Below are 14,162 nucleotides of genomic sequence, written 5' to 3' on the forward strand. Positions count from 1 at the left end.
GCTGACTCCCTAACCTGTGTTATCTCTAACCCCCTCTCTTGCATGTTTGCATGCTGCGTCCTATCAAACCCAGACGGAGATGAAGGTAATGGAAAACACAAAGTGGTTGAAGGTTTTTTTGTTCTACTTCAGACCTTGTCTTGTTTCAGTCTTATTTATGAACTGTATGTCCTCCTTCCACTCTGAGTTCACACGTGGATCCAGTTGGAAAAAGCCCAAATGTTCCCAATATGCGGAAACATTTCTATTCAAATTTCATTTTATGTGATAATGAAAAGGTCTAAAAAAGTGTTCTATTTGACCTGAAGAACCATGGTGGTATTCAAAAGAAAAAACAAGGTATTTCCAAACATGTGATACTTTTGCAATGAAATGACAGAAAATGTCCCTGAAACATATTTCCCAGGGGTAGAATGAGCCCCTACTCTGCAGCGCACAGCCACACACACACAGAATCAGGCCCATGGTTGTCCAAATATTCTACTGCTGGAAAAAAATCTTAGTTTTGTTTCCACAGACCTGTCCCAAGCTTATCTTGTTTAAAGATACAGCTATAGTTGAGGCTGTAATGTACTCTCAATGTGTGTTTTGACTAAGCTTATGGCTCAGAAAAAGTCTTCTGCAGTTGAACAGAAACTATATATCGATGGCCCATGAGAATATAACTCTTGTCTCACTCTTTTGAGAAATCATAAAAACCCATCACAGTCCAGGTTTTGGACTTTGTTATGTAGTTGGTCCAAATTTCCTGCATCATTTTGCAGATTGGAGTTTTTTATTATTATTTGGTGAAAATGATAAAATGATGCAGATAGGAGGGTTTGCTCCTCGGCCATTGATATAGGTTTACTAATGAATCTCAGTTGACAGTTTACCTGTCATCATTATCTTGCTTCCTCAGCACTCCCTCTTGCATATTAGTTTATCTTTTATAGCCTTTTCTTTGCTGTTGTCTCCAGCGGGCCGTCGGCAGTTTGCCCGTCATGAGTGGGCCCAGAAGGCAGCCTACCTGCTGGGCTGCAGTCTGGAGGAGCTGTCCTCTTCTATCTTCAAACAGCAGGCCAAAGGACTGCAGCATGGAGCCTCCTTCAGAGGAGGGCCGGACGAGGCCGGACAAGGGGACGGCTCGGGTAACATTTTAGACCAGTGCACTTTACACTGTGCCATTTACATATACTTAATTGCTTATATGTGGGGAGGCCCTTGCTGTGATCAGATGTAGTGTACACTGTTTTAATCTGACTCTCTACCAAAATAAAATAAAATATTCAAAAGTGGAACAGCAAAGCAGGAACCAAATATTCTGTGTTGTGAGCAGTTTTCCTTATGTATGAGTATTCCTTAACAATTCTTCAATCAACACTGATGAATACGATTCACACTAAAGGCTGTTACATACTCCGCAAGAAGAAAGAACAAAGTTCTCGGTGACAGAGCTGCGAGAAGTTCTTTCTGGTCTGACATTACATACTTCACGAGAACTCAACTGCCGAACTCCTCACCGCGGCGCATTGTTACCATGGTAATTTGACTCAGTAGCGCCAGCTGATTTCACTTCGCTTTCCTCATTGACTTCAGACTGACCAATCACACAATAGTTCTCGGACAAGCTGCGAGAAGAAAGTTCGGCCCGGGTGATGTGTCGAGAACAAGCTGCGAGAACAGCTAAACAAGAGCTGAGAGAAGAAAATGTCATTTTCTTCTCGCAGCTCTGTCACCGAGAACTTTGTTCTTTCTTCTTGCGGAGTATGTAACAGGCTTAAAGGTTATGGGCCCTCCACTTTTGAAAAATAAAATGCTTTATGCCTACAAATTAAGATAAGGAATACACATTATAGAATCAATAAATAAACCGCAGTAAAGGAGAAAACATGCCCTCAGTAGGCTAGATTATAAAATTAAAATATGATCAATGTTTAAATTACAATGATAACATCCATATAGTGAACCAGAGTCTGTTTAAACTGATTGGGTCTGAAATAATAAATACTAAGTTGCAAAATGTAGATAAATATATGTATTCTGTATCTTTTTGTTGGCCATCACCTTGCCGTTTACGGGCGTATATGCAGAAAAATGAGGATTTAAGCAGAATAAATAAGGTAAAAAATGCCTCCTAGATGTTTTTGTGCTAGAGACTAGGGGTAAGACACCTGTGAGGGTGGTAGATTGAGAATCTTTGGTTAGAAGGGATTTGATTGTGATGTTATTGTCTGTACCTGTGATCCACTGTGTGTGTCTGTCAGGCTGTAAGGTGACCGCTCTGGAGTGTCTGGAGGCCATGGCATCTGGACTCTACTCTGAGCTCTTCACTCTGGTCATCTCCCTCATTAACAGGTCAGACTTCACAATATGCAGTTGAGCATTACTAACTATTATTATTACTAGGCAATATTATAGATATTATACATATTGATCTTGACACTTCCCACACTATGTGTAGATACCAGGCATGATCATTCATTTATACTGACAAAGAAGTAAGTAAATCACACATAAATGATTTTAAATCCAACAAACACACAAAAGAACGAGGACATAAAAGTAGCTCTATTTTTTTCTTTGAGTGTATAGTTTGGAAACCTCTGCCATACACACATGCTAGATTAAATATATTGGCTTAAAAAAGTATTTTCAGGTTTTCCTTCCACCTTCTCTGTATATGGATTTCCTGTCAAATATTTAGAATGTGGATATGTAAAAACTGAAAAAGCTTTTTCTCTTTTTCATCTAATTGTTTATTAAACATCTAAAGGGTTTTGGATGTACAGTATAAAACATGCCAACTTTATCTTCCCGGGGTTCAGCTTCATCACTAAAGCCTCATCTGTGTGTGTGTGTGTCTGTGTGTGTGTGCGTGTTGTGCGTGCGCGTCTCAGGGCTCTGAAGTCCAGCCAACACTCCCTGTGCTCCCTGCTGATCGTGGACACCCCGGGCTTCCAGAACCCGGGCCTGTCCCAGCAGCAGAGGGGCGCCACCTTTGAGGAGCTGTGCCACAACTACACCCAGGAGAGGCTGCAGACACTCTACCAGCAACGCACCTTCATCCAGGAGTTGGACCGATACAAGGAGGTGCTGCGGACAACCACAGAGACCCACACTAACACAGAACACAGTGGCATCAACACAGCATTCACATAGTAGTAGCACATTGCCCTTTTCTCTATCTACGTTAGAAAGTATCCGTACTTATACATGGTCGTACATATCTTACACATGGCTGGTTGGTTCAAATAACAACAAAAATAAAATAAAATGTAATCCAGTTTGGTCTACCCATGCAGATGGTTTTGGTTTAATGTGATCAGGTTTGAGATGTCTGTTTCCACCACCACAGTGGAGGCCAATCAAAGATATTTTGTGCGCACAGCTTTAAAATAACCTCTCAAAAAAAAAATATTTGGGGGCTTGTGATGTAGTGGTTAGAGCTCCCGCCCACTTGTGCACTTGCAAAATAAAACCAAAATTGAATAAAGACGAAGCTAAAGGGAAGTTAAGGGAAGGGTTAAGGAAAACTTAAATTACAGCGTGGAGCGACTGATCCTCTGTTTTTTGACCTCTCAAGTCTGTGTTTAAAAAAAATTTAGCTGCAAAGATGATTTTTTTTTTTTGCGTTTTTTGCTTTATTAGAAATACTGGAGTGACAGAGTTGAAATGGAGTAAAGAGGGGAAGACATGCAGAGAATGACCGGGTCTGCTGCGAGGCCTGAGCCTCTAGGCCCTAGGGGGACGCTCTAACCACTACACCACCAGCGCCTCCCCTTATTAAGTCTGTGTAAAGAATCTTTAGACTCTGAGATAAACTAGACTATACAGTGGATTCATCTCAGGTTAAAGAATGGAGGCTAAAACTGAAGTTTTCCTTAGCTTCATCTTTATTCTAGAAATTGAATTTCAAATTTTTTTTGCATGTGCATAATAAAAGAAAGAAAATCCTCCTCTCATATTTTTTTTCTTCCCCATGGCCCTAATACTCTTCCGTAGTTCCAAAGACAAGTGTTGAAGGGTCTGGGTAATATATCCTGACTTCCATTCACCTCCATTGTTTTTGGAGGGGAATGTCTCAAAGACAGTTCTCTTAAAAACCCTGGACGAAGAAAAAAAACTAAACTATCTGCATCAATCTCTTAAAAAAAAAAATACTGCACGTCTTTTCCACTTGACTCAGTTATTAAGTCTTTATATTCTAAGACCTACTAACTAAATAACACTTGTGCTCTGAAAAATCTAAACAGACACATTACCAACAAATGCATTTCTCATACAAACCCAATTGTATAATTAGCAGTATTGTGATTTGTGAATGGTCTCATCTTCTGATGGTACACCTCATGTAGTTACTAACCTAATCCTTTATCCCTTCCTGCTTCTATAGGAAAACATAGAGCTTGCTTTAGATGACATAGAGTCCAGTACCTCACTGTCTGTAGCAGCTATTGACCAAGCCTCAAGCCAAGCTCTGGTAAGCACAACACACACCTCACTACACTGTGTATCTGTCCATGTGGTGTCATGATGTATGGTCTGGGTGAAGGCATGTGTTTGTAGGGTTGGGACCGATCCAATATCGGTATGGGGTCCGATATGGCTGCAATCAACTTATCTGATCTACTGAAATAAATCAGAATTCTAAGACCATAGCTACAGTATGTGATATAGCACATGTTAAAAATGATTTAGCAATTAAAAAGTTGAGTTTCTGCTGTATTCAAAACCGTTCAAAGCAGTTCAGATCAACCTTTTTATTGCTCTTAGAATTGCTGTGTTGCTTAAGCTTTCCTAACGTTACACATAATATCACCACCAACAGAAAGGGTTTAGTATTTATGATATCGGACAGTATCGGTATCGGCCGATATCCAAATCCCAGTTAGCGAAATGGGATGGAATGGAACTGAACCAAAGTGGATCAGTTCATGTTTGTGTGGAGTGAAGCCTATAGGTAATTACGTTCACATACAAGGGTGTTTTTTTTTGGGCCTTAAAATCTATCGTACTCGGTGACACATTAATACAAATATCAGGCATGCAAACTCGTCACCTTTCGGCGAAATTCGCTGATGTGCAGTGTTAGTTTTCCACCACTCATTGCATTTTGCATTCAGGCCAAAAACTTCAATGTTGATCTCATCTGAACAGAGCACCTTCCTCCACCCTTGCCAAAAGCCATGCATAGATGAGACCAAACGTGAAGTTTTTGGCCTGAATGCAAAATGCAATGTGTGGCGGAAACTAACACTACAAACCACCCTGAACACACCATCACCACAGTGAAACATGGTGGTGGTGGCAGCATCATGCTATGGAGATGCTTTTCTTCAGCAGGTAAAGGGGAGCTGGTTAGAGTTGATGGGAAGATAGATTGAGCCAAATACAGGGCAGAAAACCTGTTAGGGTCTGCAAACGACTTGAGACTGGGTGTAGGTTCACCTTCCAGAAGTAAAACTACCCTAAACATACAACCAGATCTACCATGAAATGGTTTAAATCAAAGCATAGTCATGTGTTAGAATGGCCCAGTCAAAGTCCAGACCTAAAAACAATTGAGAATATTGAGAAATACTTGAAAATTGCTGTTGACAGACGCTCTCCATCCAATCTGATGCTGAATCTGAACCTTGAGCTATTTTGCAAAGAAGAATGGACAAAATGGAAAATATATCAGTCTGTAGATGTGCAAAGCTGGTAGAGAAATACTCCAATAGATTTGCAGCTGTAATGGCAGTGATAGGTGGTTCTACAAAGCATTGACTCAGGGGGCTGAATACTTTAGCACGCCACACCTTTCAGTTTTTTATTTACAAAAAATAAAATCAAAACCACGTTTCATTTTCATTCCACTTCACAATGTTGCGCCACTTTGTGTTGGTGTATCACATAAAATCCCAATAAAATAAATGTACGTGTGGTACATTTCAAGGGGTATGAATACTTTTGCAAGCCACTGTATCTTCAATTCGCAAAGTCAGCTAATGGCCGTGAGAAAATCAGAAGAGATTGGCTTATTCACAGTGAGAGTGCCAAGGCTTTTTATTGCATCCCATGCCTACTGTTCTCTCATGAGCTGTCAAAGTCATCCAAAAGTACCCTGAACAGCTAGGATGGATTAAAGTACACGAGATGGCGCAACATGTACAAAAAATAACCAGAACACGAGACAGGCATGGCCCATAAACAGTGCTATTTGAAATGGAAAAACCTCCAGCACTCACTTTTGACAGCCAGTGGAGTTGATAGTCACCTTCAGGAACAGATGCAAAGTGAAATAGAAAAGAATAGACTGCTTCTGGAGAGGCTTTTGGATGTGACCCTTCATTTGGCATCAAGAAACCTTGCTTTCAGAGGCAATACTGTTGACTTAGATCAGGGGTGCCCACTAGGTCGATCGCGATCGACCATTCGATCGCGATCGACTTAGTGGGCGAGGGTAGTGTGGGTCGATCGCGTGGCATTCTTACGGTGCATGCGCCGACGTTCGGTGGAGGGAGAGAGGACACCACTTTCTATTTTGACATACAGTACACATCAGTTTGTTAGCCAGTGAGCTAACCAAAGCTAATCCAAGTCAAGGAAGTGGAGAGGCTTCTGCACTGTGACAAATTCTACTATGTAAAATACAGCCAGAGAGAGGAAGACTGTTCAGACAAACAGACCACCACATATTCTAGTGGGACAGAAGTGATCATTGAGAAGGATTTTTTTTGTATGACTATAATTCTGCCTTTAAGATAAACCTATATGCATTTGTGTATATTTCTTGCTCTTTTAAATTAGAATTGCTTAAGCCTTCCTAGCCTAATACATAACATTACCACCAACAAAAAAATTTATAACAATTATGATATTGTATCGGACAGTATCGGTATCGACCGATATCCAAAACCCAGATATCGGAATCGGATCGGAACTAAAAATAGTGGATCGGTGCATCCCTAGGTTCATGCAGTTATGCAGGGTACACCAACTTATATTGTACATTCATTTTCAATATGTTTAAATAAATATGTACAGGCTTGTTTGGTTTGCGGTGCAGAACTTTCACTTTTATTTAAGAAGTATTTTATTTTTTGGAGACTTTGGTTGTATGCAGCAGTTTTTTTCTTTTCTATACTGGAAAATACCTTTAGGCTGCAATTCTGCAGACATGTTTCCTCTTAACTGAGAACCGTATCGTACAGAACAGAACCGTGACTTAAAAACCGAGGTACGTACCGAACCGTGACTTTTGACCCCTAATAGTAGGTGGTAGCTCACTTTGACTTGGTCATTTTAAAAGTAGCTCACAAGCTGAAAAACAGTGGGCACCCCTGACTTAGATGATGTCCATAATGGGAATTTTCTTGGCACATTGGAGTTGCTGACCCATTATGATCACATTTTACATGACCACTTGGAGATGATAAGGCAACATAAAAAAGGAACAAGATTAACACACTATCTGAGTCCTGACACACAAAATGAATTCATCAATCTCTGTGGTGAACAAGTGCTAAATACTATCATGGCAGAAAGGGAAGCTTCCATCTACTATTCCATAATATGTGACTCAACCCCAGACGTGTCACACACTGAACAGAATGTCTTATTGATCCGATACACACATCAAGATGGAGAAGTTTGGAAGATATCAGAAAGATTCTGCCAATTGAAAGACTTCTTTAAAAAGACAGGCAGAGAAATTGCTGAGATGATTTGTGAGGTTCTGCAAGCCAGAGGCATACCATTAGAAGACTGTAGAGGGCAAGGGTACGACAATGGAGCCAATATGTCTGGAAAGGTTAAAGGAGTGCAGGCCAATATTTTAAACTCTAATCAATTTGCTTTGTACTCCCCGTGTGCTGCTCATACGCTCAATTTGGTGGGAGTACATGCAGCTCAGTCAAGCACTGAAGTGGCAGCATTTTTGGGCTTTGTTAATCGGCTTTACAACTTCTTCAGTCCCAGTCCAGAGCGATGGGCAATCCTCAAGCAAGAAACTGGATGCTCACTTCATCGTCCCTCGGACACTAGATGGAGTGCTAAAATTGCTGCCGTAAAAGCCGTGGCCACTCGTTTGCCCTCTATTCTGGTGGCACTGGAACGTGTTGAAAGCACATGCAATCTGACAAGTGATGCCAAATCAGAGGCTAAAAGTTTAAAAACCTATTTCCACACCTTTGATGCAGTGATTTTGCTTACTGTGTGGGTTAAAGTGCTACAGTCAATCGAACATCGCAACCTGATTCTTCAGACAGGTAATCTATCCCTGGATATTCAGGCAGCAAACATTAAAGCACTACAGGAGAATATGCAGGCTATGCGGGGTGAATGGGACACTCTTCTTGCTGAGGCCTCGCTAGTAGCCCAAAGCATGGACATCCCTACTCAGTTTCAAAGTGAAGGGAAGCGGAAACGGAAAAGGAAACGTATGCCTGATGAAGAAGATGAAGATTCCGGACTTCTGTATAGGGGCCCAGAATTTGGTGCTACGGCCCTGCAGCGGAGCGTTCAAGTAGCCGCAGCCGCAGTACTATTATTTTACCGTGTTAATGTGCCTACTCTTTGTGTGAATCACTTTTTAAATACATTCACAGAGTTTGCCAACCGTTGTTTTACAGCCATTTGCATTGCTTTATGTGCGTGCTGATTAATGGCCGCGGTTGGCGGATTGTCACTGCAGAGTCACCTCAAGTTAATAATGTGCTTTTGTCTATTGCTGTTTTCACGGTTTTTGAATGCTGCGTGTTGTTCTGGCCGACACACATGAGGTGAATGTAGTGATTATAGCAGATCAGCGCCGAAACAACACACTCACCTGCTTCCTCCACTATCGTCCCATTTTGCAAAATTATGTTCCTGTGCACGACTGAGGTGTGTGTGTGTGTGTGTGTGTGTGTGTGTGTGTGTGTGTGTGTGTGTGTGTGTGTGTGTGTGTGTGTGTGTGTGTGTGTGTGTGTGTGTGTGTGTGTGTGTGTGTGTGTGTGTGTGTGTGTGTGTGTGTGTGTGTGTGTGTGTGTGTGTGTGTGTGCGTGCGTGCGTGCGTGCGTGCGTGCGTGCGTGCGTGCGTGCGTGCGTGCGTGCGTGCGTGCGTGCGTGCGTGCGTGCGTGCGTGCGTGCGTGCGTGCGTGCGCGTGAACACAAGATTAACTATGGTGACAGAGTGTATTCTTATGTGTTGATTGTTGTGTAACAAAGATAAGGCAAATCCTGTTTGCCACAATATAAATAGTTAGTTTATTGTAAGGGAATTTGGTGTGATTCATTTGAGGCTCCATGTTATTTTCTGTCTTAAAGCTGGTTTTGCCAGCATTTTTTGAATCAAAATATTTTTATTTGGTTTTATAATATTACAAAGTGCCAGGTTGCTATTTTGTTACATATAATTGAAATGAAATGAATAGTTGAAAAACAACTTATGGCACTTCAAAACAAACAATAGAAAAAAAACATCAAAATACCCAAAAATAATCCCTCCCAAGTCACTGCCAGTTCACAGAGCCTGAAATGAGGCCAGAAAAGGTCCCCATGCTTTTTGAAACCCTGCACTGGAATGCCGAAGCGAGTACCTAATTTTCTCCAGCTTAAGGCAGGATATAACATCTCTCAGCCATTGTGTATGAGTGGGCGGGACAGGTTCCCTCCACCTCAACAAAATGGTTCGCCGAGCCAGAAGAGAGGCAAAAACGAGGGTAGGTAGAGAGCTACGTCGCTTAACTGCAGTTAATCCAACCACCTCCTCAGTGACCCCAAAAAGTGCAATTAAAGGTTTTAGTTCCAAATTTATGTTTAACACCGAGATAATGTTTGGAAGACCTCTACCCAGAATTTGTTAAGGCTGGGGCACAACCAATACATATGAAGTAGAGAGGCTTCATATAGATGTTACATCTTACGCAAAGTGGACTAACATCAGGGTAAATTGTGGATAATTTGGCTTTTGAGATATGAGCCCTATGAACCACTTTGAATTGGATCAGGCAATGTCGAGCGCATATAGAGGTGGAATTAACATGTTTAAGAATGGAGCTCCATGTATCTTCCGCTAAAGAGAAGCCCAGGTCCCCTTCCCATGCTGCTTTGATCTTGTCCATAGAGGCATGTCTTAGATCCAACATCCTGCCATAGAACACAGATGACGCAGGTTGGGGCGACTGTGGCTCAGTTGGTAGAGTGGGTCGGCCGATGATCAAAGGGTTGGAGGTTCGATCCCCGCCCTGCCACCTGTGTCATAGTTGTTGTGTCCTTGGGCAAGACACTTAACCCACCTTGCCTTGTGTGAATGTCGATGTCGATAGTTAGCCTGCTATCGGTGTATGAATGTGTGTGTGAATGGTAACGTGGGAAAGGAAAACAGGTCTCCCTTGCAAAAGAGTCTTCGGTCTCAATGGGATTTACCTGTAGAAATAAAGGTTAAAAAAAAAGATCTCTTTTGAGATGGGTTGATAGAAAGAACAAGGGTTGTGTCTGCTGGTATAGAAGAGCTGGTCAATTTGGATAGCATAGAATGTCTTGTTTGCAAATATCTGAAAAAATCTGACCTTGGAAGACCAAATTTGTTGCTTAGTTGTTCAAATGATGCTAAAGTGTTACCCATATACAGGTTCTTGAAGCGCACAATACCCTTCTTATGCCATTCTTTAAAGACAGGATCTTGGGTTGATGGTCTGAAAAGCTGGTTTGATGCAATGGGGCTCAGCAGGGAGAAGTTACCCCTGGCGGGTTCCACGATGTAAGTCGAACGGCTTGGAAATCTGAGAATTTGTCCGAACTGAGGCTAAAGGGTGAGAGTATAGTAACCTGATCCACGATATAAAGTTTGACCCGAAACCAAATTTGTCAAGAGCCGCCCATAGATAACCCCACTCGACATGGTCAAATGCTTTTTCTGCATCAATTGACACGACACACTCAGGGATGTCCTCGGAAGCAGAGTAAATTATATCTAATAATCGAAGTACGTTAAAGAAAGAATGTCTGCTCTTCACAAAACCAGTCTGGTCCTCAGATATAACCGTAGGGAGGACAGTCTCTAGTCTCCGAGCTAGAACCTTAGCTAAGATTTTAGCATCTGTGTTAAGGAGGAAAACTGGTCTGTATGAAGCGCATTCGGTTGGATCTTTATCTTTTTTGGCAATAAGAGTGATAAGGATGGAGGGAGAGAGCCTTGTCTGTAGGATTCAGATAGAACGGAAGACAACTGTGGGGAAAACTGTGGGGAAAGAAGTACAGAAAACATAAAAAAAACTTTGCAGGGAAGCCGTCATGGCTTGGACATTTGCCTGATTGCATCGAAGAGATGGCTGCAGCTATTTCTGCCTGTGATAAAGGTTCTTCCAATCTTTCCTTAAAATCCTTTTTACGGACCTTAGCGGTACAAGTGTGCCTAATATTATAACAGGCCCAGTGGGTTAAACTCTACGCAGGGTAATTCTAGTGACAATGCTTAATTTTTATGTGTGTTATGAAGTGCCCTACACTCCAGTTGAAGTACATGGAATATATATGCTTTTTAACAAGCTCGCCCTTCTGCAAAATGATGAGCTTGTTCCGATTACTTTCACTTGACTGTCCTTCAAAGGGTCTTATTTTACTGTTCATCTGACTTTCTGTCAGATTGAATATTTACCCATAAATAGAAACAAAGGCAGACAGTTATCATGTATTTGCTGTGGCAGAGCCTGTTGCATCTATCCAGTTAGTTATGCTCTTTGTGATTGTGGCTCATTTGTTCTAATATTTCCTTTTGTAATTTGTCCAACATCAGACATATTAATTGGAATCAAGCTAGGGCAGTCCAGGGCAACCTCGAAAGAAATAAGAAAATGGTCAGATACTACAGAAGTGACAGGAGAAACACTTATGTCCATTACAGAAATCCCACGGGAGAGGACGAGGTCGAGGGTGTTTCCATCACAGGTTCATTTACAAATTGGTTGAAACCAAAGTTATCAATTATATTAACAAAGGCTTTCCTTAAGGGATCGGCTGCCTTATTGAGGTGAATATTGAAATCACCGATCATTAGGATTTTATCAGAATGGGTGATAAGATCCGCAAGAAAGTCACTAAATTGTTCTATAAATTGTGAGTATGGGCCGGGGGGCCTATAGACCACCACCAAATTGAAACCCTCCCAATGAAAGCCATTGTTCTGATTTGCAGGAGGTGGCCTCATTACCAGAGCTTCGAATGAATCACATTTAAAGTCATTCTTCGAGCTCAGGTTGAAAATAGATTTATAGATAAGGGCAACACCTCACCCCGTCCAGTGAAGGATCTCTACTAATCACCCACCCTGTTCCCCGTTTGTACAGTGAAAAATAAACTGCTTGAGTTATACAACTTAAATTGGAAATAGATTGAGAAACAATGGGGTTACTCCACATGAGTTTCTGCAGAATCAGAAGAGGACAGCTGCATGAAAACTAGGATCAGACTTGTTGATGGTCATTGCTGTGAGCCTGTGTGACCGTCCATACAGTTTTACGGTCTGACAATTTTAAAAGCATGTTACAGAATGTAACAATCACTGACTGACTTATACTGCTACGGTTGGCTTTAGGCCAGTTTTTGCCCCTCTAAAGTGAATCTTTCCAGTTTTAAATAAAGAGAATAAGGTAACCGGTTTCTTTTAAATGAAACACGGTCAATGAAAATCAATATCAATTGGGAGAATCTCTACTTTAAATGTGTTATGCTTATGTCATGTTATTGACATTCATTTTGTTAGATATTTGGCTGCACATATTCTCATGGTCTGATGAACAAAAATATCTATCCATACATGTATCCTGACCAAGGTTTGTTTATATACATTTCCTAGTAAAGTGATGGTGACACATTGAGTTGTTGGCTTGGCCCACAGGTGCGTACTCTGGCCCGGACGGATGAGGCTCGAGGTCTGCTGTGGCTGATGGAAGAGGAGGCGGTCCAGCCTGGAGGTTCAGAGGAGACCATGCTAGAGAGACTCTTCAGCTACTATGGCTCTGCACAGCTACAACACAAAGGTCAGCCCCCAAACCTGCCACTGCCTGCTAACGCATCCACCATGGGGCCAAGGCTCTGTGTCCGCTCTGGTTCTAGAGCCGGCCGGCGTCTTCAGACATACAATAAATTGGTTTGGACCCTGAACAGTTGCTTCTCAGCTGGAACCAAACTTTTTATTTTTTCTTGTGAAGCGTATTGTCATCAAGGGGCGTGTCCAAGCTGTGAAGACAGAAGGACACATAGGCAGAGACAATGTCCAGGCAGCAGAAAAGACAAACTGTCAGTGTTCTACAGAGGAAACTAAATGTTTGGTGGATTTTTGGGGACAGACATACTTCCAGGAGTAGTTAGAGAGCAGCACAAAAAAGCCCAATACCATTACACTTAAACTGGTGTGAACACAGGATGGTTCACCAGAAAGCACCGAGGTTCTTAGACACCAGAACGGAACCAGAACTGTGTGTGTGTGTGTGTGTGTTTTTTTCTTTTTTTTTTTAACCTTTATTTATACAGGTATATCCCATTGAGTCCGAAGACTCTTTTGCAAGGGAGACCTGTTCCCATTTACACGTTACCATTCACACACACATTCATACACCGATAGCAGGCTAACTATCGACATTCACACGAGACAAGGTGGGTGAAGTGTCTTGCCCAAGGACACAACAACTATGACACAGGTGGCAGGGCGGGGATCAAACCTCCAACCCTTTGATCATCGGCCGACCCGCTCTACCAACTGAGCCACAGTCTCTCAGTTGCGTGTGTGTGTCTGTGTGTGTTTGTACAGTATGTGTGAAAGCAGTAAGTCAGTGTTCCTGGAGAGAGCCCTGATCATACTCCTAATGTTAATCTTTGTGTGTGTTCAGGCTCCAGTCTGCTGCTGCGAGGAGAGCAGCCTCTCCTCTTCCTGTTGGGACACAGCCATGGGACAGACTGGGTTCAGTACAATGCACAGGGCTGGCTGAGCCATGCCAAGCACAACCAGGCCGCTAGCAATGCTGCTACACTGCTGCAAGACTCCAACAAGTATGAGAAACACACACACACACACACACACACACACACACACACACACACACACACACACACACACACACACACACACACACACACACACACACACACACACACACACACACACACACACACACACACACACACACACACACACACACACACACACACACACACAC

General features: G+C 42.2%; 1 protein-coding gene across 1 annotated transcript in view; it reads left to right on the plus strand.

Moving 5' to 3' along the window:
- LOC307271431 (unconventional myosin-XVIIIa-like) overlaps window positions 1–14,162 on the plus strand; it is a gene marked incomplete at its 3' end in the record, with an annotated part of 206,986 nt that overhangs the window by 85,269 nt on the left and 107,555 nt on the right. The window contains exons 11-16 of the mRNA XM_080053890.1: window positions 936–1,130; window positions 2,247–2,337; window positions 2,880–3,072; window positions 4,376–4,462; window positions 12,845–12,986; window positions 13,836–13,995. Of these exons, the coding sequence (XP_079910016.1) occupies window positions 936–1,130; window positions 2,247–2,337; window positions 2,880–3,072; window positions 4,376–4,462; window positions 12,845–12,986; window positions 13,836–13,995 (868 nt within the window). The remainder of the gene's footprint in view (window positions 1–935; window positions 1,131–2,246; window positions 2,338–2,879; window positions 3,073–4,375; window positions 4,463–12,844; window positions 12,987–13,835; window positions 13,996–14,162) is intronic.

The sequence above is a fragment of the Ammodytes marinus genome (genome assembly GCF_949987685.1).
Source record: "Ammodytes marinus genome assembly, chromosome: 3".
Taxonomy (NCBI): Eukaryota; Metazoa; Chordata; class Actinopteri; order Uranoscopiformes; family Ammodytidae; genus Ammodytes; species Ammodytes marinus.